The 27,200-nt window shown below is 44.2% G+C and overlaps 1 protein-coding gene across 1 annotated transcript in view; it reads right to left on the bottom strand.

Moving 5' to 3' along the window:
• Positions 1-21,175, bottom strand: part of Selp (selectin P) — a 33,248-nt gene extending 12,073 nt beyond the window's left edge. The window contains exons 1-8 of the mRNA XM_050158408.1: positions 21,063-21,175; positions 12,448-12,538; positions 10,122-10,508; positions 9,597-9,704; positions 8,912-9,097; positions 7,232-7,417; positions 5,046-5,231; positions 2,471-2,656 (exon numbers count right to left, since the gene is read on the bottom strand). Of these exons, the coding sequence (XP_050014365.1) occupies positions 2,471-2,656; positions 5,046-5,231; positions 7,232-7,417; positions 8,912-9,097; positions 9,597-9,704; positions 10,122-10,508; positions 12,448-12,538; positions 21,063-21,065 (1,333 nt within the window). The 5' untranslated portion in view covers positions 21,066-21,175. The remainder of the gene's footprint in view (positions 1-2,470; positions 2,657-5,045; positions 5,232-7,231; positions 7,418-8,911; positions 9,098-9,596; positions 9,705-10,121; positions 10,509-12,447; positions 12,539-21,062) is intronic.
• Between the last annotated feature and the right edge of the window lie 6,025 nt (positions 21,176-27,200).

Raw genomic sequence — 27,200 nt, 5'->3', positions numbered from 1 at the left:
CTTAGCTGCTTCATTTCCAGTCTACGAAAAGCTAACTCTGGCCTCATAGCTACTCTTAGCTGTACAGCCAGTCTCCTGAGTCACACAAGAGGAAATATGAAAGGGGATAAAGGAGGCAATGCATTTTATCAGCTGTCTGCAAGTGCCAGCCTCCACCTCTTCCCAGAAGCCATCTCAGCCTACAGGACCAGACATAACTGATCCCAGCTTATTTTCCAGTAAAAGTTACATCAGGTCTCACAGTTCTTTGACCCCATATTTAAACTCAAGTGTGAGGTTCTGGGAGACTAGCTTGGGCTAGTGTGTGACTTTGGGAAAATTGCTTAACCTCTCTGAATTTCAATATTTAAAAAATGTCTTAGCCAAACCAAGAGTGAATACAACCCACAGAGCAAGGAAGCCCAAGGACTGACCCTCAGAAGAGAAGACTGAGAGTCAGCATGGGCTCAGGGACTTCTTTACTGCCGGGCTTGGCTGCTCACTGTGTGGTTTTAAATCAGAGAAAGTGCTACAGCTGTCCCAGGCCAGCTCTCTCTTGCTCAGCTAACTCAGCAGCGTGAGGTTTTAAGGTGTCGCCTGTACCTTTGTTTCTGACTCCCCCAGCAATACTTTTCTCAATCTAATCAATTTCTACAGAGACCAGGATACTGTCTGCCACTTGCAAAGTCTTCCTGAGTTCAGTATATCGGAGGGGGGAGGGCGGGGTGGTCCGGGATGGAGGGCTATGATCTGGAAAGGCAAAGGGGAAAGGGGTGTGGGTCCTTGGTTTGGAGGAGTCATTTCCAGCTCTCCTGTGACTTTGCAAGGGTGAGCGTGGAGGGCTGTGGGGACAGTGACAAGGGAAATTATCTGATGGCACGCTCTCCCTCGGAAGTGCCGCAATAGCTTGTGGATTCCTGCCTCGACCACATGTGGGTATTTCACTCGCTGTGCACCCAGCCAGAAGAGGAGAAAGTTCCTCCAGAGTAAACAAAGGGCTGAAAGCAGAAGGGGACTGGAAGGTCACCGGAAGCTGGGGTAGAAGCAAGCTCCTGGCCGTGAACACCCATAGGCAGGACTGTGGGGCAATGCAAGACCTGGCTTTCCTGGAAGGGACTGGTCACTCTGATAAGCCTGCTCAGGAATTCTGAGCTCTTCTTCAAAGTCATGTGGACGGCAGTGTAGTGAGGATGAGAGCTGAGGGGGCAAGCTCACAGCCTCATTCTGCTCTCTCCAGACTCAGTTCCTCACTCCCAACCCAACTCCAGCTTGCTGTAGGTTCTGATGCCTGGCATGAAGGAATCCTATCATGCTGTTAATTAATTCATTTAGTTATTCATACATGCATTATTAAATTTAAAATGGTGTGTGGGTGTGCATGTGCGTGTGTGTGTACACTTCTGTGACCTGAATAACAAGTGGTTTCTTCTTCATGAAAAATATGACCTGCTTGCTTTTACTTAGCTATTAAAGGCCTATACAAAATTGAAGGCATGACAAATAATACAGAAATATTTCATATTATATATATGAAGGATATTATTAAAATTTAGTATATACAATAAAAATACTATTACAAAGGAAAAATGGATGAGAGAATACAGGAAGAATGTTAGCAATATTTATTTATTTTAGGGGACTGATTCTTAAGAGGCTATTTTTATTTTTCTGTTTTCTTATTGTATTTCTATTTGTAGATTTTCTAAATAAAAATCTTGTGTTAAAATTGTTTGTCATAAATCAGTCTAAAACCAATAGATACACTGAAAGAAAAAGAAATGGGAAAATTTGAAGATTACACATCTTCAATTCATAAAGTTAGGCGATTAGACCAGCTCCAGTTCACACAGGATGTTATGGTGCTCACAGGACACTGGCTTTTTAACACCAAGTCTAACAGAGATATATGGTCTTAATAAATCTGCACATTGCTTTCTTCTGAGGATGCTCTAATCTCCATAGTTCATGGCTTGTGTTCTTCCTTTTCCCTGTCTTCCCTGCTCCATCCTAAGTATTTTCTCCACTCTTATATAGATCTCAGCGAATGCTTGCAACTAGGTTCTGTAATTCTACCTCCCTCGTTCCAGCGGGACATGCCATGGTCCCGAAGAAGAAGAAAGCACTGGGTCAGCCTTGGAATAAACACTCAAACTAAGTTCTCTTTTCCTTCTCTTTCTGGGTACTATACTTAGTGAGTACCGCACATGATAGGAGCCTGTTAGTCCTGATGTAGATTCTGATAAGGACAAAGCAAATGGATGCATTGCTGCTATCCATTGGCAAATATCCTGACACTCGCAGTATCCACTTAGCTTCCGATGACATTTGCATTTGGGGTTCTCGGGACAGAGGATGAAGGGGTTAGCGACAGTACTCACTCATTTTTCATCTAATTTCAAGGTAGACCCTACACAGTCCCTGTCATGGACATAGCCTTTAAGAACATTGCTTCCAACTTACTTCCAAGAAAATGGGGAGAATGCATGCTTACCTTGGCATTCTGGAGGAACCCCACTCCACTGTCCAGTAGCCAAGCAGCTGATTGCACTTGCTCCCACCAAGAGTGAGCCTTCATCACAGGAAAAGCTGCAGACTGACTGGTACTTCAGGGCACCAAAGGGGTCTGAGCAGGTCACCTGAGCTTTTCTCGGAATTGAAAATTCCCGACACTGCAATGCTAAGGGGTGAGGAAGGCAGGGAGTAAGGAAGCTGTTACACATAAGTGTTGTTGACTTTGACCCATCAGCCCTTTTTAGTGAAAGAATAAGCACTTGTGAGTTGAGGTTGTTTTACTTGGAAGATAAAGAAAAACGTTGTAATTAATGTCAATGATACTTGATGGATTTTACAAGGAAGAAATGTTTGAACAAGTGTTGGCTGAACCAGTGCTAACTGAACCAGTATTAACTGAGCCAGTGTAGAACAGTTTGGTAATACACGCCAATCAATCTAAAGTTATCATACCTTTGGATTCAAGAATCTCTGAGGAGTATAGATTCTTGAGATTTATACCAAAATCAACTTAGTGATCTTTGTCAAGACATTGTAAGAATTTTTTTTTTTTAAAAAAAAGCATAAATGGGCCATAAATTTCAGGGGGGAAGAAGTAAATTGTGGATTCATGAAAGGAATGTTCATGGTTCTTGAATTTCATGTGTTTTTACTTGCAAAATACAGTGGAGGTGTGTCTATGTATAATGTTAAATGGAAAAGCAAAATAAAAATGATCATGATTAAAGTGTGGTCTTTTGTAAAACAATTTTAGTTAGCATACAAAATGATGGGTTTCACTATGACATTTTATATACACATGCACACGCACATATATAATTGTACCTTACTCGTTTTATCCCCATTGTCTTAGCTGCTCCTTCTCACTGCCTCTCACTACACTATTATCTGCAAATATACGATAGTCCTATATGGAGAGAAATCACTTATTTCATTTTTATCACCTCTGAAATACGAATAATAGTTTTCACTGCCTGTTGGCATTAGACTATCTGAGATCACAGGAAATGCTCGGTAAATCCTGGCTACCAGCCACAGTAGCAGCCACAGAGGCACTGGCAACACCAGAGCCATCCTCAAGGCTGTGTGAGGACAATAAAAGGAGTGATAGAGGCTCCAATTCCAGACGCTCAAGAAAATATCCAACCATCTGCTCGGGATCATTTGACATTTACTTGCCCCGGTACAAGGTGGCTTGAACAATCCCTTGTGATCCTTTTAAAAGAGTCACGGGGCTTAGCATGTCTGTGTCTCCTGGACAATAGACAACAGCACGTGTAACCGCCTCCCTGTTTTACCACCGTGAGGCACCTTTGTTCCTTCACTGCCTGCTTTTCTCTCCACTGTTTTCATCGCGCTCAGTACATGGACCATAAAATCTGCCATGTGCCACTTAGCTGACTGAAGTGTCTGTGTCATCTGCGTTTGTACTGTCCTAGAGTCTTCATCACCTCTCTTCCCCAGGGCTCTTTGCATGACCCCAAGCTGAATTCCAGGCACACTAACAGTAATTCCTCTTTCCCTCTCCCTTACCATCCTACAGTCTGTCCCTGTGATTATATATATATATATATATATATATATATATATATATATATGACCATATAGTACTTGAATTTTGGAGGGTGACTCATTGTCTTTAAGATCTATCCATATTGGAGCACGTTGGGATTCCCTTTCTAAAGCTGAATAGTATTCTGGAATACGTGAATATCAGATTTTGTTTATCCACCCCACCCACTGATGCTCACTTGCTTCCACAGTTTACTGTTTGAATAGAGCCACTGTGAACCTCAGTATACACAGATTCCTTTAAGTCCCATTTGCCAATCAGGGTATACGCAGGCCCAGGGACTGACACAGCCTGCTGAAGAGTACCAGTCAATGGTGACATAAGATGCTGTCACGCACTTCTGCATCTTGGTTTTGCACAGATACCCTTTGTAAAATGAGGCAGTCCCAGTGACCATTCTGTGACTTAGTCTTTATTTTAGAGCAAAACACTGAGAACATGAAATCCTAAAAGAGAGCCATTTTGTCAAATAGGACCACAGACTTGGGATTTATAAGGTAACTGTTTCATTCTGTCTTTCTTTGTGTTTATAAAGTTGACAGCTGTGTTGGTGGCTTTAGAACACATCGACTCACAACTGTTGTTGACACAAGTAGGAAAAGCTGGTATTAGTGCCCCTTTTAGCAGAAGTCACAGAACTCAGAAAGACCCAAAGCATGCTGACAAAAAAAATGATGGACTTGGACTAGCTGCCTGTTCGTTCCTCTTCCACCATCTCACATTGTTCCTTACACATCCCTTCCTCGGTGCTGGTCTCCTCAGTCCTCTCCAAACATGTGAACCAAAGCTACTCTCGCCTTGACTATGCTGTCATGAACAGGGCTTAGACCTCGCCTTGCCCAGGAGTTTGATCTCTGGTAGCAAACACAAAGAGTCCAGCCCATCTCAGGTTCTCTGTCAATGTCCAACAGACAGGCGAATGGTGGTATTGAGTGCCCATCGCTCCTGAGAGGCACAGTGGAATGATTCAATGTCACATTACCTTCACAGACTGGAGCCGGGGCTGTCCACTGTCCCATGTCAGCACAGCGGATGACATCACTTCCCCTCAGCTCGAAGCCCTCCGCACAAGTGAAAGTACAGCTGCTGTTGTACGCAGATGCCCCTGCGGATGGGGAGCAATCCATGTTTCCATGGACGGGGCTCTCCGGAGGTTCACACGCGATGGCTGAAGGAAGAATGCCAGATACGAGGGCTTTGTAGAGTCTACTGAGAGAGGCTGCTGCTTTCCTGCCCAAATTACCTACATATTCAAAACCCTCAACTCTGTTTGTCCAAAAGGAAAGCTAGCCTTCCTGTGTTCCTCTTTGGCTGGCTCACCCTTCAGATCTCAGTTTTGACATTATTCTCCTTCAGAAGGCTTCCTTCCCAACCTGAGGGGGAGGGATTCCTTGTATGGTTCCTCAGACCTTGCCCTGCATTGTTTATGCAGGATTGTCATTCTTCCCTCTTACTCCACAGTCTCCTTGATGCTGGGGTAGTCATTCAGAAATGCATCCTGGAGCCCTAAACTCTCTTTGATAAATTCAGGGTGCTCTCTCAATGTTTATCAGATTATAAAGAACAGATACGGGAAACGTAGGCTCATGAGGAAGCAGATGGCATAGTGTAGCTACTGAGGATGCTCTGATCCAGTGCTGGATGATGATTCCAAGTGACCCGTGTCCTAGAACACAGGATGTCATCCGAATCACATTGTTTGCCAAGGGAGTGCAGCTCAAAGTGAGTTCCTGCACACGGTTATACTCTGAATGACCCCAGTTCTCATAAGGACCAGTTTCCTCAAATCCTTCTGTGGAGACGGTATGCCTCTAGATACGTCTGCAGATCTGAGAACACAGAGAACACCCTTTCACCCTCACCTCTGGTTTTTACAGAACCAGAGAATGTAAGGACCAAATGTCCTCTAGTGCTCTTCTTCTACTGTATAATCAAGAAGAAATGGGAATCAGAAATGTCATATAATCTCCCTAAAGTCTATGTGTTGAGGTGTATGCCTGCCTCCCTGTGTGTGTGTGTGTGTGTGTGTGTGTGCATGTGCACGAGCATGCTCACACATGCTTGCATGCACACATGACTGCCCATGTGTGCTGGTGTAGAGGCCACAGGTTGGTGTCAGGTGTCTGTCTCTATCACTCTCCACTTTATTTCTGAGATTCTTATTGAGCCTGGGGTTTGCTGCTGCAGCCAGACTGACTGGTCAGCAAACCCAAGGTATCTTTTGGTCTGTAGGTCCCCAGTCCAAATGCTGAGGTTATAGGCACATGTCACCACCCTTGGCTTTGTGCTGATTCTGAGAAGCCAAATTCATGTATTCAGGTTTACAGCAAGTGCTTTACCCCTTGAACCGGTGCCTTAGCCCCTCCCAGAAGTCTCACAGCTCACTACTGGAGCTGGGCTTGTCATCCAGATCCGGGAGTTTACTAACCCAACCTTCAATCTCCTAGTTTCCCTCCCCCGTCTCCACCCCATAAGCTGAAGGAATGAAGCAACTGCACACGGCTCAGTCTTCGTGTATTATGTAATCACCCGGGTTTGCATCAGAGCTGTTCTTTGATGCAGGTTCCTTCATTCCTTTGCAGAGTCCATCTCCAGAGATTTTGAGCCCTAATGTCTCATTATCCCATAGCTACTGTTTTAACTTCTCAAGTGTAGGATATTGCCCTGCAGATTCACATGCCAGTGGGACAGGAAGGGGATGTGGTTGAAATAGGCAGAGGCTGAAGTGAGCAAGTGCCCAAGTCTCTCCTTTGTATTTTATCCTTGCCATTTCTTCTCTTTCCTCTGTCTTTTCTTTATTTTAATTTATGTTTTAGAGAGAGTGTTATTATACAGCTCAAGCTTGCCTCCAACTCACTGCGCCATCCAGGTTAACATTTAATTTGCAGAAGCCCTACTGTCTGAGGCTCTCAAGTGCTGAGACTACAGACATCTGACACCACATCCTGCTTACACATGCTACTTCACTGTGTGCCTTCATATGCGTAATTCTCACAATGCACCCAGCGATTCTCAGCCTCATTTCACAGATGAGAAATCTCCAAGCTCCCGAGGCTGAGCAAGTATGATCCTAGAGGAGGCTGTCTTTGTCCTTAAGAGCCCTTAGTCATGCCTACCATGGCATGACTCCATCTAGGTTATATCGAGAGCTGATAAAATTAATCTTACCTTCACAGGTTGGCAATGGTTCAGTCCACTGGCCAGACCCAGTGCAATGGAGTGTGTCCGAACCCTTCACTTGATATCCAGGATGGCACTCAAATTTACAGCTGGAGCCATAGGCAAAGGCAGCAAGTGGGTGCATGCAGTCCATGTCTCCGTGGACAGGGCTTTCCAGGCTCTGGCACTGCACAGCTTAACAGAAAAACCAAATGATAATGAGAAGGGAAAATACCCAGCAGGGAGGGAAACCACAACCCCAGAGAACAGTATAGATCTGCCTGTGGAAACACAGATGGAGCTGGGAAGATGTGGGGACCAGGATGCTCTAACCAACCTGACAAGGAGTATCAATCCTCAGAGTGACCTGAACGTCTGAACAGAGTCCTCCGAGCTTTGACCTTAACATTCTTTATGCTTTGTGTGTTTCAAGTCTGATCCTGAAGGCCCATACATTGATGTATTTGCCCTCTTGCATATGAAACACACGAACACTACCAATACCATTCTGAAACTACTTGTGGTATATGAGTTGGGGAAAGAGTAGATTTTTCTATTTTCGTTATAGCAAAATCAGTCCTTTGTTTTTCCACAGACTGATACTGCTTTCCCATCCCAGATTCAAACCATTCAGCTCAGTAGCTGAAGGAAGGGAAATTAAAAATTGACAATTCAGAATGGCCTCTCCACAAGATGACCAGCTTCATCTACGCCCCAGCTAAGATGGAGTGGAATGGATATTATATATCTCAGTGACATTTGCCCTTACATTCTGGGACTGGAGCTTGTCCCACCCCTAGGTGCCCCATCGCTCCATCTTTGGCCAACTCAAGCGAGTCCTTCTTTGTACCAAAGCTCCAGCTTCAGTACTGACGGGTGATCCTGTAGGCCAGATGCTGGCCACACTTCCTCCTTCAGCACTGTTCAGGGCTGAGCACTAGGAGGCCAAGAGTGAGCACAGAGGCGTGGCGTTCATGCTGGGACGAGTCCCATCTGCGTTTTGGAAGCTCTGGGATTCTGTGGCATTCATACTTCCCAAAGTGGCGGGCAAGGTCATTCTTAGTTGGTTAAGTGGAGTTCAATGACTGTTCAGAGATCCAAAGAGCCATGTTTTTTTGCTTAAGAAGCAATGATATACGCTCAATCCCAAGTGCTCATCATTGTTCAAAGTTCACTCTACAAGGAACAAAAGGGAAGGAGTTCCTTCCCAATGCTTTTGCCAGCAAATAATAAAAAAAAAAAAGCTACCACCTCTATGTAGGAAGAGATGCTCCACAAAAATGAAAATAGGGTTAACCTGATTGACTAATAATTGTGGTAACTAGACTTTCCAGCTAATTTAGATCCTTATTGTCTTCTCAAGTTTTTATTTTTTTAATTTTCATTTACTTTAAAATATTTTCTGTGTATGGGTATTTTGCCTTCATGTATGTCAGTATACTACATGTTTGCTTGGTTTCTGCCGAGGCCAAAAGAACCCTTGGAACTGAGTTACAGGTAGCTATCAACCATCATGTGTATGGAGGGAACTGAACCTGGATCCTCTGGAAGAGCAACCAGCGCTCTTAACCACGGAGCCATCTTTTCAGTCCCGATTTTGCAATGTCTTAAGGGAACGAGCATTGCCCGTGGATGTAGTCCCCCAGACTCCAATCACTAGTGAGGATGGAAAAAATAAGGTCTGCCTACCTTTACACTGCGGGGGTTTATTTGTCCAGATTCCAGAAGCCAAACATTCTAGCTTTCTGGGTCCATCCAATTCGTACCCTTCCACACAGCGGAAATCACACTGTGAGCTGAAAGCGAAGTCTCCCCGAGGGTGGCTGCAGTTCACGAGCGCGTGTTGAGGAAGGTCAAACTTCCCACACTCTTGGACTGTGGGGGACAAAAATGCTGATTTTTTTTCCCATTGTAGACTTAAAAGCTCTGCTACCCACAGTGAGTTGCAGCTTTCTTTATTCTCCCTCCTTAGACTCCTAACCCAAGCCCTCCGTCTTAACCGGGTTCCTTAGCGTTGCCAGCATCTTAGACAATAATCACCTTTCTGGACAGCTCAATTCACTCACTGCCTTTTTTATTTCAAAGAGGTAAAATTAAACATTAAGGCTCTCATTTTATCTTCCTGTCTTCGTATTTTTCTTTTATTCTTTGAAATATTATGAGTGAATGGTCTCTCCAAAAATAAAGTGATTTTTCTCCCGGGTGTTTTGAGGTAACTGTGTGGAGCGGGCAGACAGACAGCAGAGGGGATTTCCCACTCGCCCTTATTGTCTGGAGAGGCTCCGTCCTCTCTAGACATCCAGTTACTTCCTGGCATCATCTCTCACATAAGAGCAGTTGCCAAAGCAACACCACCCCCAAGCGCCAGCCTCACCGTATTCGCACTCTGGCCCATAGAAGCCGGGGTAGCAGGAGCAGGTGTAGTTCCCGATGGTCTCAATACACTCCCCTTGCTTGTTGCAGGACATGTCCTGGCAGGAGGCTGCGTAGATACAAGAGAGGTCAGAGTCACAGGGCTGTGACTCCACCCTTTCGGGAGCCACGTAGAGGGCCGCCCTACGCCCGGTGAAAGGCATTGCCACAATAGGAGCTACAGAAGGGCCTGGCTGATATAGTGCTGATATAGTGCCCTGAGGACTAAAAGTGACAACACTAAATAAACCATTGACATATACAGAACTACACAAAGTGATCGTGTGCTTGCCATTCAGTCCTACTGGGTATTCGCCTCAAACTTCCTCTCAATCTGGACCTTCTTACGCTAATGCATGAGGGTACGGAAAAGTGCTAGACCGCAGGGTTTCCCGTCCTAACTTCACCATAGGAGTATTGCAACGCTCCTATTGGGTGACACATTTAGTATTTCCAAAAGATGACAAGTGCCCAGGGGAGGCCTCACCTGTGTAGCACAGGGCCCGCTTGCGTTTGGAGCAGGGCTCATCATTCCACTTGCCAGGGGCCGAGTTTCTCTTGATGTAGATCTCCACGCAGTCCTGGTTGTTCCTCTTGTTGTTGGGCTCGTTGTCGGCCCAGTTCTCAGCCTCCTTTGTGAGAGTCTTATTGGTTCCCACCCAGGTCCACTTATTATTGATCTTTCGAATCCCAATCCAGTAGTAAGAGTTGAAGTACGGGATGACATCATTGAGGTGCGCGATTTCATTCTTGTTCTGGATGGCCACTAAGTCTGTGAAGTGCCTCTGGCAGAATGCCCGAGAGTAATTCCACGGGTACGCCTTTATGCTGTAGTTATAGGTCCACGCTGCCACTTCCTTCTGATTTACAAACTCTGGGGGGATGGGGTGGGAAATAAACATTCGTTAGTATCCCTCACTGATGGAGCCTGATTCTAAGCTTATTTCTGAGAGGAAGATGAATGTCGCCAGGAGAAAGATGCCAAGAACAAGGCTGTTTTCTGCCTGGTGTTATTTAAGGGAAAAGGAGCGTTCTATTTTCCACTTAAAAGTGGAAAATATGAGGGCAGAAAAAAACGCGCCATCTTCTAAAAGATTTTGGATGTTTAAAGATTGGTGATCCCAAGATAGCAGAGACAGGGGGGAGCTTAGCGCTCAGCCAGTCTACTCTTGCTTCATCAGTTAAAAAGATGGGTACAGGGCTTGTCCACGCTCACGTTAGGCAGCACATGAACATGTGACGGAAATGATCTGGAGCCTCCCACTGCTCAGTCTCGGTGCCCACCGTGCTTACTTTTTTCTTTACAGAACACCTGTTTTGTTTTGTTGAGTCAGGATCTTACAGCATAGCTCAGGCTGGCCTGGAACTCCTCCTCAGCCTCCCAAGTACCGGGATCACAAGCATGCACCGCCATGCCTGGCTATTCCTTTGCCTTCCCTTGTAGCTGTCCTATTATGTTGGCTAAGCTCCCCTCTTCTGTTTCCCTTGGTAGATTCAGGTACACTTCGCCCTTCTTCCTCCAGGCTCCCACTTCTCTTCTAGCCCCATGTTGTAAGACCTGTTTCTGTGATGTGACCCATACCCACCAATGTGAGTCTGGTTGGTTGTGGGCCCCCTTTTAGCCCCAGATTCTCATCATGAATCACAGTGGTTGACATTTACTGATAATGCAGTAAGTAGATGTCCGCTGAATTCGTGAACTGCTGTAGGGCTAGGAAACATCTCCCTTTTGCAGCCACACACTTTACTTCTCTTAGCTGTTTCTCCCTGATAAATTACCTCTTCCAAATCTATTTACTCATGCATTAAAACGGACCTTTCCTTGTAAGTGTTTATGATATAAAAACAAAATAAATAAAGTATGTCCCCTTTGATACAGGGTTGTTATTGGAGCCCTTGGGAACTCATGGGGGCAGAAGAGGCCAGTTCCCCAGAAGAGGTGGACAATGCCAGCAATCAGACCTGGAAACGACTCCCTTCCTGTTTATAAAATTCTGTTTCTATTTGACCCATGAGATTTGCCATATTTCAACTTTCTTCACTAGCGCCTCGGTGGTGGTGTTTTGCCTGTAGGCTTTACTCTGGAGGCAGGCAAGCATGGTGGTACACACTTGTAACCTCAACCTTCCTTACAGAACTGGGAGGCTGAGGCAGAGGGATCACAAGCTTGAGGCCAACCTGGTTTACATAGTAAGAGAGGAGATTTATTTTGATGCAGCTAGGATTGCACTGTTGTTTCCAGCAATGAAAGGCAGTGATTAACGTAATAATATTATATACTAAACCGTTTACTTTGACTTTGAAGAAATTCACTTTTATTTTTTTAAAAGGACTTATTTTTTGTTTGTGTGTGTGTGTGTGTGTGTGTGTGCTCATGTGGGTTTATGTGCACCACTTGTGTATAGGCATTGTCTGAGTCAGGAGAATGTCAGGTCCCCAAAAACTGGGTTACAGGAAGCTGTAAGCCCCTTGACATGGGGGCTGGAAACTAAACCTGGGTCCCCTGGAAAAACAGCAGGTGACCTTAACTGTTGAGTCATCTCTCCGCCCCCAAAATTATGTTTAAAGAAACTGAAATAATGCTGTGAATCACTGAGAATATTGTGGCCTGTGCCTGTCCTGTCTAGGTGATGCTGATCCATCCAGCAACCCTGTGGTTCAGTGTGATAATGTCTGCTGTGTATTTCTTTCAGGCCCCTGGGTGTGAATGGTTTCCCATGCCTCACAGCAGGCTACCATCCCAAACTACTCCCATTTGACCCTGGGATCACTCCTAAATAGTCAGGTCAGGTGAAGGTTCACCTAGTATTTACCAGAGATCAAAGCAATGAACCAGATAAGCTGAGCAGCTCCGAGGACTGCACTCTGGAGTCTTGGCTTCCAGGAAGCTTTTAGGCAGCCGGCCTGAAACAAAACAGAAAACTTTCTTTTAGTATCTACAAACAACCAATGAGACTGTAGAAATTGGGCTGAGAATCATTGGGATAATTCTTATCTCCAGCAGGAAGGTGTTGTGGACCTTCCCCTTCCTTCTACTTTTTCAACACTCTCCCGACCCACCATAACGAGGCTGTGAAGGGCATATCAAATCTATTGGCCTTTAGAGATGACTTCAGACAGGTAAGTTCTAGAAATGCTCATCTTGTCCAAGTTATTATTACACACAGCAATACTGAACTTGTAACATCTAAATGGTATCTTGCAAATGAAAATTGCTGACTTAGACGCAGAAGCTGTCTACTTGGCATTTTTACATTCATAAACCCCTAACATTTCAAACTCACAGAGCATTGCCTTTGAGGATGTGGAGTATGAGGCATGTCCAAGCTGAGCAGGGTACCAATATGCCTCCAAAGCTGCCCTAATGTTACGACCAACGCGAAAACAATGGTTTTGTATTTAAACGCAGGATTTCTACTCCTTCAGAGAAATAGCTAACTAAAATGACTGTAGAGAAATTCTGAATTGCCCAGACTGTATCGCTACCATACACAGTACGGGATGCAGGACACAGTGTGGGACAGCATATGTCTGAAGGGGCAGATGCCCTGCTGGCCACAGGCTCCAGATAGCAAGACATGCACAACTCAAACCAAAGCAAGTCTCCCAGACAGTGGTGGGTGACTTGGCCAGCTTGGCACTGTCTACCCTGGAGTCTCCGAATTCTGGCTTTTACGGGTAGGTAGAGCGTCCTCACATGCCAGCACACTAGTCAACTGATGACCTCTGCAGAGTCATCTCTCCAATGGTACTATATTCATCACAGTTTAATTGTGTTCTAAAAATAATTGCCATGTAGGTGACATTTTTTTTAAAAAATTAACTTGCAGAAACTTATGGTTCCAGATAATTAAAGATGTTTTAGTTTTTATTTATATTTTTATAAATAAGAAGGAAAGACATTGTGTTTAAAATTATATTATCTTAAGATTCTGTAGAGGAAGTAAAATGGGGGTCAGTAGCTAAGGAGACAAAAAGAATAGTAGAAATGTCCATGTTATCTCATGTTTCTTGGGTTTGTATCACTCCAGCTTTTAATACCTTTGCTGAACTTTAAGACAGAATACAGCAGCTTTTTAAAGAGCCATGTTTATAATATGTTGGAAATCTAAACTTAATTTCAAAATTTGTGAAGAAAATCTTTAACTCTCCACTTTAAAAGGAGGGGAGGTGATGCAGTTTTTCAAAGGTTTGGAGATACCAAAGAAAAGTTCTTACTGATGAACACAGCAATGTAGCCCGATGCAGGGACTCAGTATTGGCTTTGACCCTTGGCTGGGTTCCACCCTGAGGAACATGACAGGTTTAAATCCATTGCATTTCCACCTGGGCCCCTGTGACTTGTCCCACTAATGGTATGTCTAGGCATTTTAGATGCTGGGGTCTCCCTAAAGGAGGCATGAGGAGAGTGAGCTGATGCAGTTTCTAACTTTGTTTTTTAAAAAATCACTGTGTCCAAATCTACTCATTGTTTTCTGTATTAACTTTTTTCAGCTTTAAAATAAGCTTTTGTTTAAATACAACCCTCAATAGAGGTACTCCCCATTCTGAGTTGTCGTTTATTTGTACAAACTTTAAAACAAGATTTTATTTAAATTTCCCCAACTATTTTACCAGTTGTGTGTGTATGTAAACGTCTGTGTGTGTGTGTGTGTGTGTGTGTGTGTGTGAGAGAGAGAGAGAGAGAGAGAGAGAGAGAGAGAGAGAGAGAGAGAGAGGAAAGTGGTTTGAGGAAACGTAAGGTATTAGAAAATTGTGATGCTCTGATGAAATCCTGACATCATCAAAGGAGGACACAAACGTCTGTGCACCCTGTTTCATCTTGACACTTCTGTTCTTCAAGATCATCAAATACCAGGACTCGTCTTCCTGAGCTATTTCAGTCCCATAGGAGATGCAAGGGTCCCTGCCGAGTCAATTCTGCATTTCCCTCGCATTCCACAATAGGTGTTCTGGTCTACTAAGGGAAGATGATCACATCCCATCACCGAGTATAAGTGATTTTTCCAAAGTTGGCTAGCTAAGTGCACAGCAGGTCAACATACTAATTCTTAGTCTTACAAAGCTCATGAACCGTGGAAATGGTGAAGAAAATGTTTATCTGTAGCAATTAGACTCCTTCTAAAAGGCTCATGAATCCAGTAATTCATTTGTACTAATTCTCATGTAGTTGAAGTTAACTTTAAACTTGCCATGTAGCCAGTTCCTCAGCCTCCTGCCTCTACCTCCCATGTGCTGGAATTAAGCCACCATGATCAGAGAATCTCTTCACTCTGATCATACTTAATAGACCCCCAAATCAAACCCCTGTGTCAATAGTAAGGTTGCCTGTTGACCTAGTGGTAGCTGACAGGACTTTTTGTGTGGGTATGAAGCGTGGTTGTATTCAAAAGCTTTACTTAGTAATCAATTTTCCTCAGAAATGTCTTTTTGGGTGGTGGTAGCCTTTTATACCTGCTCTTGCTCTACAAGACAGCTTTAGGGCGCAAAGGGACCTCGGACGCTGAAGAGTTAAGGACCCTGTGTATCTGACCAACCAAGAAGTGTTGTAACAAGAGGAAATGCCTCTCTAGGTAAAGCAGCCATGTGCTCTGCTAATCTTTAAGGCTGTCTGGCAGACTGCTTCAAACTGTAAGTGTCTAAAAAGAGTCTGAGCCTGACTGGGTCATTAGAATAACATCCTGTGACTGCCCAAACCTTGTGTAAGCACCCTGGTTATGGGCAGTGCTACTTAGAGCTGGGGCAGAGTCAAGGAGAGAGCAGAAAGTGTGAGAATCTTGGCCTCTTAGCCTCCCGTTTGTATGAAGAGGGACCAACATACAGGGGTCCCATGGCCACAGAGAGGAGATCACAGTGCAGCAGTTCAGAAGCAGAGGTGGTACCCCTTTTTGACCTTTGTCTGCCCGTCCATATCCTCTTGGCTCTCTCTGCTTCCTCTGCAGCTACTAGTTCGCAACTCCCCTGCCTCCTCTTTGTTTTCCAGCCCACAGCTTCCACCTTCTTATCAAACTGCTCTCTTGAACTTTATCATGAACTTGCACATCACCCAACTAAATGGCAGCTTTCCGCCTCTATCTTACTTGAACTCTGTGCACCAGCATTTGCTGTAGGCAATTCATTTTGCTTAATGTGATGTTTCTCTAATGTCTTGAGAACTTTTTCTGAGTGTTCCTTTGGATCTGCCCCAACGTTTTGTCCTTAGTGTGCTCCTGCTTCCATGGTTCTATTCCTCTCTTCTAGGCCTTACCATCATCTATTTGTAAAAGTCCCCAAATCAGCATCTCCATTTCTGGTGTCGCTCGAGAGCATAAGGCTCCCAACATGAATACTGAGCAGACACAAGACCATGCAGGTTGTCAGGTCCCAAAGAAACTATGGCAACATTGGAAACAGCTGGCTAACTGTGGTGCCTATGAGCAGACCCATGGGTCATCTCAGCTCTTCACACCATGTGGAAATGTGATAATTAGTAAATACATGATAATCATAATCTGATACCTCTGATACAATATGCTATACTAGAGACTGTCTGAGGTAAAAAAAAATTACAGATCTGAAAAACAATATTCTTGCCATTTACTCCACTCACTAAAGTAACAGATTTATTGAGTGACATATCTAGGAACCCAATGTTCAACATGACCACTGTAGGGAATAAAAATATACTACCTATACATTCCTGTTAAATATGATTTAGCTATTCTTTTCCACAAAAACAAAATTAAAAATAAGCAATGAAAACCACTTGGCTACCTGTATGTATCCTGTTACATTATACTGTATATTTAAATATCCACAATAAAGCATATTTTTAAAAAATGAATGATGGGTTTATAGATATACAAATGAATGATGAAATCTGAAATAAACAAAATGAACCAATATAAATAAAATAATAATTATAAGAAAGTGACTGGAAATAGGGCAGAGGTCTGCTAAATAAGGCAACCTCCAAAAAGCACCCCCCCCCCCGACACTTTCCCTCACTCTACTTGATGTGAGAGAAACAAGAGCAGGATTGCTCTCTCTCCTACAGCTCCAGTAGGGGATCAGGTAAGCCCAACAGACTCTCTAAACTCCATACAAACAGGATGTAGGAATGAGGGGAGGGGATGTGGGGAGCTGGAGGGATGTCCAAAGGTGGTATGCCTCAGGAAGCCTAGAGGACATGACATAGCAACTACTCTTTAAAAGAAAATTAAGTTTCGACGTAATGTTCTGGTGCGGTCTGACTCTGAAGGGCTCTGGCACACAACCAATGCAGGTTCTTATACCCGGCAGTAGCATTGACCCGAGCTCCTCTGCCTACATCTCCATGGCAACCTGCACTCCTCCACCAGTTAGGAGCAGGGAGGGAGGACCAACAATCTTTCCCTTGTCTGAACCCTTTTACAGCAACCTGTTGAGGAAGCCTGATGACTTTACCGTGTGGCAAGAATCCTGTACACTTGCCAAATTGTCGCTTGGATTGTCACAGACTGGCTGGCATGCCATTGTTTCTTTTCCGGGCCTCAGAAATCAGCTTCTAATTGGCCTCATTTCTCAAGGTTAACTACTGCTAATTCTTTCTCTAAAATGCAATCAAAATGATTATCTTTCTATTTTCTTTCTCTCTTCTCCTTTTTTTTTTTTTTTTTTTTTTTTTTTTTGTGGTGCTGGGATCAAACAAAGGACCTCATGAATGCTGTGAAAGTATTCTGCTATTGAGGCATATCCCCAGCCCAGAATGACATTTCTAACATAATTTGTTATATTGCTTTACTACTTAAAAACCAATGGTTCCTTGTCTCTAAGCCACACATTCAAATTTTTCAAAATATACAAAGAAGACCCTTAAAAATATGGACCCTTACTGTTTGACAATTCTTCCTGCCACTACTTCTCAATTATCCAATCTTTCTTGCAGTACTATGATGAAGTTATAATAAGACATGCTATGATTTCCATAATGTATTATATGTTCCCTGTGCTTTTATGCCAAGAGTACCTATGACAGCATCCAACACAAGACCTGTCTCCAAACTACCTTTTCAGTTACTCTCCAGAGTCCCAGTTTTCAACATCAGCCAGAGCACAGCATAGATCTTTTAAAGTTGCCCCTTAATTTTCCCCTTAGAGTAGTCTGGCTATCCAGACCACTTTTTCCTCCACACCAAACAACCACTCTCTTGTCGCCATCTGGGGGTTATTTTTCCATTAGTTATTCCAACAACAACTAAGTTCCTAAAACACCTCAGGCACATTTCCAGGGAAAGGAGTTAAAATCATGAAAGTGGACTCAGTATCTGTCCTCAGAATGAACACGTGTGGTTGCACTAAACAAAATAGAAGTCAGGTAAGACTTAAAGTAGGGTTATGCGACAGAGGGACTTGGGGCTGTCAGCCGGGGACCTCAAGGCAGTCCTCTGCAGGAAGGTGCTATTTAATCCAAACACAAAGTGATCAGAGAAAGCTGTTAAGTGGGCAGCAGGAAGAACACAAAAGCCTTGAACACAGGATCAAGCGTAAGGTCAAACGACACAAAGAAAGGAACGTGGCTGGAACGGATGGGGTAGAGGGCAAACAAACGTGGCAGGAAAGTAGTTAAAAGATGATGCCAGGCTCTTGGAGCCAAAGCACAGGATGAGCTCTTATTCTAAGCACAGAGAGAAGCCAGGGGGCAACTTTAAAAGAACTATGCTGTGCTTCTGGCTGATGTTGAAAACTGGGACTCTGGAGAGTAACTGAAAAGGTAGTTTGGAGACAGGTCTTGTGTTGGATGCTAATCAGAAAGGGAGCCATCTTCAGGGTTCTGAATTGAGAAGCCCCATGAAAACATACCTGACAAGACTGTTGTTGTTGAGTAGGAACGTGAAGACTGAGACACAAAAAGCAGAGGCCATTACGATGGTCCTGATTGAAGTTAAAGAGGAACTGGTTGGCTGCAATCGATGGAAACGGAGACAGGAAAGAAGAGAAGAGATTCACCAGGGACAAAGAGTGGAGAAGCCCAGGTGACATGAGACATGGCCACAGTTCCAGCTCAGTGCCCTTGACTTTCTGGATGGAAGTGGTAGAATATCAATGTCCCAGCAGCGCCCCCCACCCCCGGAAAATAACACTAGAAAAGAGCTCGTCTCTAAGTTTAACAGATTTCAGATAGAAATAAGACAACTCCCTTATCTGGCCACTCAGAACCAAAGCCTGTATTTAAATTAGACTAGGCAGAGTTATGGTATAAAACAAAACAGCAGCATTAAAATAAAGCACATAGTTGATTTTCAAGAAGACCATGGGTCCTTGCCTGAGCTACATCCCTAAAAACATGAAGGATTTCCTCTGCATTTGATGCTGTAGAGTATCTGCCTTGCTCTTCCAGCAGAAGCATTAGACACCTGGAAGGCAATAGTGACTCTCAGTATAAAATCAGCCTGCCCAGGACCTTGTTCAGTACTGTCTTTTAGATGAAAGTCAAGATCTCTTTGGTGATCTGACTAATGGTCTTCTATGCACAGAGCTCTAAAGATGCATATTTGAAGAGCTCATTGCCAGCCTAAAACACTATGAAACAGAAATGATAGAAGGAGCAGTAGAAACTGGAAGAAGCTGGAGGCTGAAATGGTTAAACAGTTCACAGGAAGTGATCCTGAGCTGCTCCTTGGCCTGCTGAAGCCTTGTCAGACCTCAGGATGACTTAATCCCTAAGCAGGAGCGGCTCCATGCGAGCTGATTGAAAACCATCCCACCAGATACAACTTAACTCGATTCTCTTGGGTCCTCATTGAAGCCATTGTCTAAACATGAAGCAGATTTCATACAGACAGACTGAGGTTTCTGATTCCTAAGAAACAAATGCCCTTGGAGAGGAAGCTATCTAAGGAGTGCTGTGACCAGTCCCAGGGCTCGTCCTTAGCACTTCAGTGCAGGCTTCCAGCCTGCTTTCCAGGTGGGAGCTGAGGGGCACCTGAGCATAACACATAGCGGGGAAAGTCCCAAGGGTCTTCTGCAACCTGCCTGGAAGTCCAAGAACCTCCTGCTGATGTCTGTAAAGGTCAGCTTGTGAGGATATTTGTCTTTTCATCCAGGTAAAGAAATTGTAGCTTCCATCAGAATCCTGAACAATGCCATGATCTAATATTTTTATGTATTTGAAATAGAAGAGGATGCCAAAAAGAATAGAAGGAAGAGATGGATGGTTCATTCACTTGCGTCAACTGATTCAGAAGAATGGCATGCAAAAAATACCAGTAATCCCAGCTTGTGTCATGGTCATTAAATAGTGCAGGCTCAAATGTCACCATCCTCATATCTCTATTTTTCTCCACGCACACATACACATACACGGGAAGGGGGGTTGAAAAGATGTGTTGCGGGGAAGTGGGGAGGAGGAAGTATCCCATGCAAGCATGGCTTTCTTCAGGAGTGCTACAGAAAGATGCCTAAAAGAGAACACATGCCTGCTCCCTCATTAGGTACAGACTAGAAGATTTCAAATTCCGAGACTATGTGTGATACTCCTAGTATATTGGAATGCACATGGAAGTACCCCAACTATGCATGTTTTATCCAGAGTCATTATACTGAGTTCAAAATATCTGGTTGCCTTTGTATCTTCCCTCAGTCTCAACCTCATTATACCTCCAGAGTTTTCTCCTTCACTTAAATGGTAGCTAGAGATATAAATGTCCTCCAGCGCAATCTTATTTCTTTTCTGCTATGATATTGAATAATATATGTAGATTATTATTATTACATCTCATTTGTAGATGAGGAGACTGAATTAGTAACACTAAAGATAGAAATTTAGATCAGAACCCCATGGATATTCATGGTTTAGCCCCAGAGAACTCCTGAGACTTAGAGAAACTGTTAAGAAGGCTGAGAATAAGATGATTAAGAAGCTATTCAATTGTAGATGCCCCAATGTGCTTTCTCAGCCTTCCTTTTATCCCAGAGACACCCGCAGACTTAGCAAAGAGGTGATGATCTTGCCAAGATCTCTTCTCATGGAGAGTGTGTGCAGCCAGAGAATGCGATCTAGAAGGCAGCATCATCAAGTCTTGACAGGCATGTAGCCGCTGGTTAAATGCCTGCCCTCTATAAGCAACAACAGTTCTAGCTATAAACTAGAAATCATCCAAACTTACTAAGATGTTAGGGGAATCCAAATGAACAGCAGGCTTTTAAAGATGCTTTCAGGCCAGGCATGGTGATGTGAACCTGTGATCTTTCCTATCTAGGAAGCTGGGACAGGAGGATAGAGTTTAACAAGCCAAGGTAATAAGACCTCATTTCAAAAAGAGAGAAAAAAGCCTTCAAGCTCTAACCGGTTATTCAACATAAAGCCCCATGGCTATTGCTGTTCCTTACTTTCTGAACCTTTCCTCAGTCCTTCAGCCAGAAACAGCTTTAACTCCTCTACTTCCCACACAGAGAAAAATGAACTTACCATCTCCTCCACGACTCCACTGGCTTTCTCCCTTCTGGCCACGCCACGCTTCTTATACTTTTGCTGCTTCCCCTTGGTGTCAGGCTGCCTCGGAAAAACAACTTCCTATTCGCTTTTGAGAAATTTATCACGGCCTTTCCCCTAAAGTTAGAATGTTGATACTGCAGGATCAGAGTTGGCAGCTTGGAAGAAGCGGTTGCCAAGGGGGCAGCGGGTCACTTCTTCCACGGGGGACCGTCTGGAGACAGGCGCAGGTGTGAATCATGCCTGGACATCCCAGGCTGAGCAAAGCAGGAAGAGTCCCTGTGCCCCGAGAGGTCAGATTTGCTTTGATTATCATACAAGTTCCAATCTAAGGTCATAGGTTTGGGAGACTTGCTTTGTACTAATGACAAATTCCCAGGGTAAATTCCAGTTAGTGGGAGATGCCCGAGAATGGTATGGTTCCAGGAGCCTGCTGAGGGGACAGAGCAGAAAATAGAAACAAAAAGCTAAGGGTGTGGAAAAGGGAAAACCCAGTGAGAGTTTCTGACACTTGAGGAATATTGTCGGAAACAGTTTTCAAGTGACTTATGGAACAGGCACGGGCCCAAGTGTAGTGGCACATGCCTATCTATGATCCCAGAACTTGGGAGCAGGAAGAGGATTCAGAGTTCTGGGCCTGACTGGGCTCGAGAACCTAACCCTGTCTCCATAGAAAAGGGAAGGTTTGTATTTCTCTTCTCATGGAGAGTGTGGTATGTGGGACCAAACATTCCGTCATGCAATGGTTAGGGTTTGGACAGAATGTTTAAACTTCTTGAGGCCTATTCCTATACTCCTACCCCATTTGTATCCACCTACTGGGCAAGTCACTAAATTAATGAGTTTCTCTACACTATTTTCTCAACTGTGAATCTGAATGATAGCAGTGGATCCTCCCTCCCCGGGTTTTGTGAAATTACATGAATTGATACAAGAAGAGGGATGAAAATAATAGCAGACACACTGAAGGTGTTCCCCAAATGTCGCTAATCAGGGCCACTTTCCAGATGAGTGGCAAGATCAAAAACCAAGTGTTTTACATCAAATTTGAGAGAAAATTTATCCTTACCAACTTCTAGTTAATAGTTTTAATCATTATCTTTGTCCACTCTTTTTAGGATTGTTAAGGTTCCTTCACAGACATCTCATGGATAGGTTCAGAACTGGGGATGGTAGGAACTGGAAGAAAGTCAAAAGGCAAAGGTGGATAAAGTAGTGTGTGGACCTGTTGATTGCGTTGGGTGGGTTACTCAGTCTAGGGGTTTGTAACCCACCCTGCAATCAGTTATTCCAGGGTCTCGGAGGGGCGCTACCTGATAGGGAATGAGCTAGGACAGAAGAAGGAGGCCAAGCAGATTTGTCAAAGCCTCCGGTTTATTAGGGTCATGGTTGCTGCTTATATAGGCCCGGGATGAGGACTTTGAGGGGCAGGGAAACTGGATTCTTGCCACGTGTTCCAGATCACGTGATTCGGGTTCCTCACGTAGGCCAAGAGGTCACATTCGGACAGGTAGGCCAAGAAGTCACAAGTTGCCACACCTGGTTCCCTGGATAGCTGGAATGTGAGGCGTGTTCTGCTAACAGATTAACAGTTACTTGGGTGTGGGGCAGATTTTGTCAATAGAACATAATTATGGGTGTGAGGTTCCCTGCAGACTCCCCAGGGTGATGGTTCCTCTGTAATGATTTTTAGGGGGGAAATGGCTTGTGACATGGACCTGCTTTCACGACTTGGGGATTTGGACCAAGGCAAAAAGAACTTTAGAATACAGGTCAGATAGAAAAGCTGTTTACAGAGGTAGTCATGGAGAATGGCCACAGAGGAGTATGGGAAACTGAGTGAGAAAAGATAGGGGAACTCGGAGGTTGCATGAAACGGGGGTTTAGAGACCACACCCAGACTGCCTGACTCCACCGATTCTCAGCTGTATGAGGTGATTAAGTTACTCACTGCTCCTTGGCTCATTCTCCTCAGTCGTGTAAGTAAACAAGGGTAACAGTACCAAGCATGGGGACTTCGGGGCAATTATGTAAACTCAGTGCTTGGGATAAGAGCACGCATGGTGTTAAGTGTGTTGTCGGTGCCAGTGCACAAAACACTCACTTCAATCCCCCTCCAGTCTTACTGTTTATTCTCTGGCCTCTCTGTTTGACATTGCTCCATTAAAAAAAAAAAAAAAAAAAGGACTCTCACACAGGGCTGAGGGAGGATGCTATGGATAATGAGAGATTCCTACTGAGAATGTGCCTTTAAGTTAGATAACATTAAACTGTAGTATTAGAAATGCAGAGAGATTTCCTAGAGAGGTGATGTCAGCAGGATGGTGGAGTAAGTAGAAAGTTCTTGACTCTGTGGACCCTGACATCCTCACATCCCACAATATAGACAGCTACCCACAAATCAACACAGCTCTGGGAGAGCACAAAGGTTCATGGAAAACTATTCAGTACCACGGTGGAACAAAACACCAGAGGTTACACACACAGAGAAACTGACTGGCGAGTCAACATAGAGTTGATGCCTGGGGACACATGGAAACAAGAAGAAAGGCAGAGGTGATCATTATCAGCCACGGAGACCCCCCCAGTACCCCTTGGTGGCCCCATTGTCTGTAGGAGACATTGACATTGTTTTCCATGAAGGTAACTTACCATGATTCCTACCGCAAATTCCTCGAAAAGAAGATACAGCTTCCAAGGAGCAACTGCTTGTACTGTCCTGGGGCTGGAGCCAGGGCCACCACTTCTCAAAAGGCCATGTGTCACCTGAACCTCTCTGCAAGTGTCCTTACCGCAGACCCTGCTGCTGTGGTTGCACGGCTGGTTTTCTGTTTTCTTTCCTCCATTTGTTCATTTTGTTTTGTTTTGTGTTGTTTCTTCACTTCAGATGCCAGAGTCATCACCATTGTGATCGAATTCTCACCTTGAGGTGTCTGCACGTGGTCTCTTTTCAAGATATCAGCTAAACAATGACAGAGAGATAGCTGGTGCCCCCATCCCTGAAGTCACTGTGCCTTTCTACAAACCCAAGCTCTGAACCTAGCTCTGAGGCAGGACTTTGTCCCCAGGACTCAGACTCTAACCATCACTATAGACAGATATTCTATCCCTAGAACTCAGTAGATAGACCTCTGTAAGAGCCAATGTTTTAGACACTAATGCAGCCACAGAAGGAGTTGGCCCATGGCCTAGATCCCAGAACTGCTATAGAAAAGAACATGTCCCTGGTCTAGACCCCAGCTCTGAGGTTGTTCCTCCTGCACCCACACTCCCAATCTCCACAGTGTCAAGGTTATTCTGTCTCTATTCATGCTTCAGTGACCAGCTCAGCTGCCGAGGGCGTCTATCCCATGGCCTAGACTCAGTGAGCTCTGCACATGCCCACGCTACAGCCTTTGGCTTCTCAGATGTTTTGGAGGACTAACACCTTGTACAACATTACCAATATAGCAACGGTGATTCTTGTGCCAGTCCCTGGTTTCACGACTTCTCTTGAATCCAGTGCTGTGATCCGTCCATGGATGCCTGTGCTTTAGGACTTGTTTTTGGCTACTTCATAAACATTGATCTGTGGACATTAGTGTCACTGCTGTTTGGGGCAGACACATAAGCCAGATTGATTGCCAAGAGGAAAATCTCTTGACATCAAGTCTCTAGGTCAGAGAAAAAAATACAGCCAAAGGAAACAGAACAAATGTAAAGGAATGGAGAAAACGTACAGAGTCCTGGGACAGCATCAAGATGTGAGTATCATTAGTGCCGCATTTTACAGAGAACATAGAAAGGCAAAGAAATTTATTGGAAGAAATTGAAAATTTTGAAATTTGGGGAAAGATGTAATTGCTCAAACCACAGATCAATGGTGGGTTTCTCCTCAATTGCTCATGCTTCTTAATTTTTGAAATAGGGTCTCTTACCTGGAATTCAGCTATAGCCTCTAGAGATTCTTCTGTCTCCACTGCCCCAATGCTGTGACTGCAGGCATACCTCTGCAAGGCCTTTTTATGTGGTTATGAGGAAATCCTAATGGCTTCTCATGCTTGCAAAACAAACACTTCACTGACTAACCCATCTCCTCGGTTTGTTCTATGTGTGTGTGTGAATGTATGCATGTGTATACATGTGTTCACGTTGGTGTGCATTCCTATGTATGCAGAGGTCCAAGAAGGATGTTGGGAACCCTGCTGTATTACTCTCTGCCTTAGTCCCTTGAGATGAAGTCTCCCATTGAATGTGCAGCTAGGCTGGTAAGCAGCAGGCCCTAGCAGACCCTCCGTCCCTGCTTCCCCACCCACCAACTGTAGGTGCAGGTGTGCGCAGCCATACCTTGCTGGGCTTTTTTGTTTTTAGTTCAGGTACAACTTCTTTAGAGTTTAAAAGAAAAACTCCCCAAAGCAGACAAATTATAAATTAGCAGCTGTCTGGACGGAGAGAGAGGAAGAGGAGGAGGAGAAGGAGGTGGGCAGCCAAGTTTGAGTTAGGCAGGCATGTAGGTCAGCCACATGGCAGACAAGCCACATGGCAGACAAGCAGCCACATGGTATGAGAGGAGATTACAGAACACATGACCTCTACGTACTAAAGAAAGCATGCTTAGGAATAAGATAGAAAGAAGAAAAAGAGAACTTGCGCTTTCTGACCCAGAGCTCAGAAAAGCAGGCAGACCCAGTAGAAACTCTGGTGGGTCCACAGCTGATAAACTAGAGGGTAGGAATTCTGGAACAAAAGGGACATCTCATTAGTGGCATAATTATCCCTCCCATCTTCTTAGTGTGGTCCAAGGTGATCCTGCCTTCCTAAGAGGGGGTCCCTTGGCCAGGTGGTTCATCTGACCAATCGGGTTAGCATTTTTATATTTTGGGTAGCTTGGAATGCTATGTCTCCATTCATGCTAAAGAGGAATCATTTAAAAACCAGATCATGGACCAGAGCTCTTCAATTAGAAATTTACCTAGAAATCTGTATTGTCATTTCAAAGACATTTGAAACTCATTCAGGCAGGGTTCATTGCCCCTTGTAACCCAAGAACAAAGGAGCTTAGATTGTGCTTCAAGCTCAACTGAAGAACTACACACATCCCCTCGTGTGTGTGTGTGTGTGTGTGTGTGTGTGTGAGAGAGAGAGAGAGAGAGAGAGAGAGAGAGAGAGAGAGAGAGAGAGAGAGAGAGTGTTTGTGTTGAGGACCAACCCCTGACCCTACCTTTTACATGCTAGGAAAATACATAAAAGCACATAAAAGAATCTTGTATAATAAAATAGAACCTTGGAATGCAGCTAAATACTTGCTTAGCATGTGTGAGGCCCTGAGACACTCTCCAGTAGAGCAAAATGAATTGTAACAAAGAGGCCTGGCCAAGCAGGGTGGTCTTTCCATGGTCCCCTCATTCCCACGAGAGGCATTTTTATGTTATGGAATGTGCAATAATGACTTTTTCTCAAAGGGATTTTCCCTCTAAATGTTCTCAAGGGCACAATGTTTTTAATGCTCATAGTTATTTACAATTTTTCTCTCTGTTACAGAGCCAAGGAGCCAGTCTGACTCAGTACATGGAATTTTGAAGGACATTTAGAATAAACCAACTAAGTCTCAAGTAACTGGACCTACTTGCTCCCAGAATCTATGCTCAACAAGCGCAACCCACACATGACAATTTACCATCACAATTCATGTTACAGATGGTAAGATAGAGGGTTTTCCTTACACATACAAGGCCCTGGGTTTGATCTCCAGCACTGTAACAAATAAGCAAACAAAAAAAATGTTGAACTCCTAGAAGCAATTTACTGCTGGGCAAGCACTACCCTTAAGCAAGACTACCCTTAAGAGTGGTTTGTTTCCCCAGTGAGACTCCCTTGGAGAAAACTAATTATCTGTTTGCAAGTGGTTGTCAATTGGAGATAGATTTTGGGTTCCAGATTGGGGCTTGTGTCCCCTTTTGCTCTCATCTCTAGGATCCCATGTGGTACAGACCTGTGCAAGTCCTGTGTATACTGACATGTCTCTGTGAATTCATGTGTATCTAGGTCATACTTCATTTAGAAGGTCTTATTTTCTTGGAGTCTTCCATCTCCTCTGGTTCTTATACTCTTTCAACCTCCTCTTCTGCAGAGTTC

Source organism: Alexandromys fortis, unplaced genomic scaffold (assembly GCF_014885135.2).
Source record: "Alexandromys fortis isolate MF-2015 unplaced genomic scaffold, M_Fortis_MF-2015_v1.1 scaffold_97, whole genome shotgun sequence".
In the NCBI taxonomy this organism is placed as follows: Eukaryota; Metazoa; Chordata; class Mammalia; order Rodentia; family Cricetidae; genus Alexandromys; species Alexandromys fortis.
The sequence above is the reverse complement of the archived record's forward strand: the minus strand, read 5'-3'. Positions and strand labels throughout refer to the sequence as shown.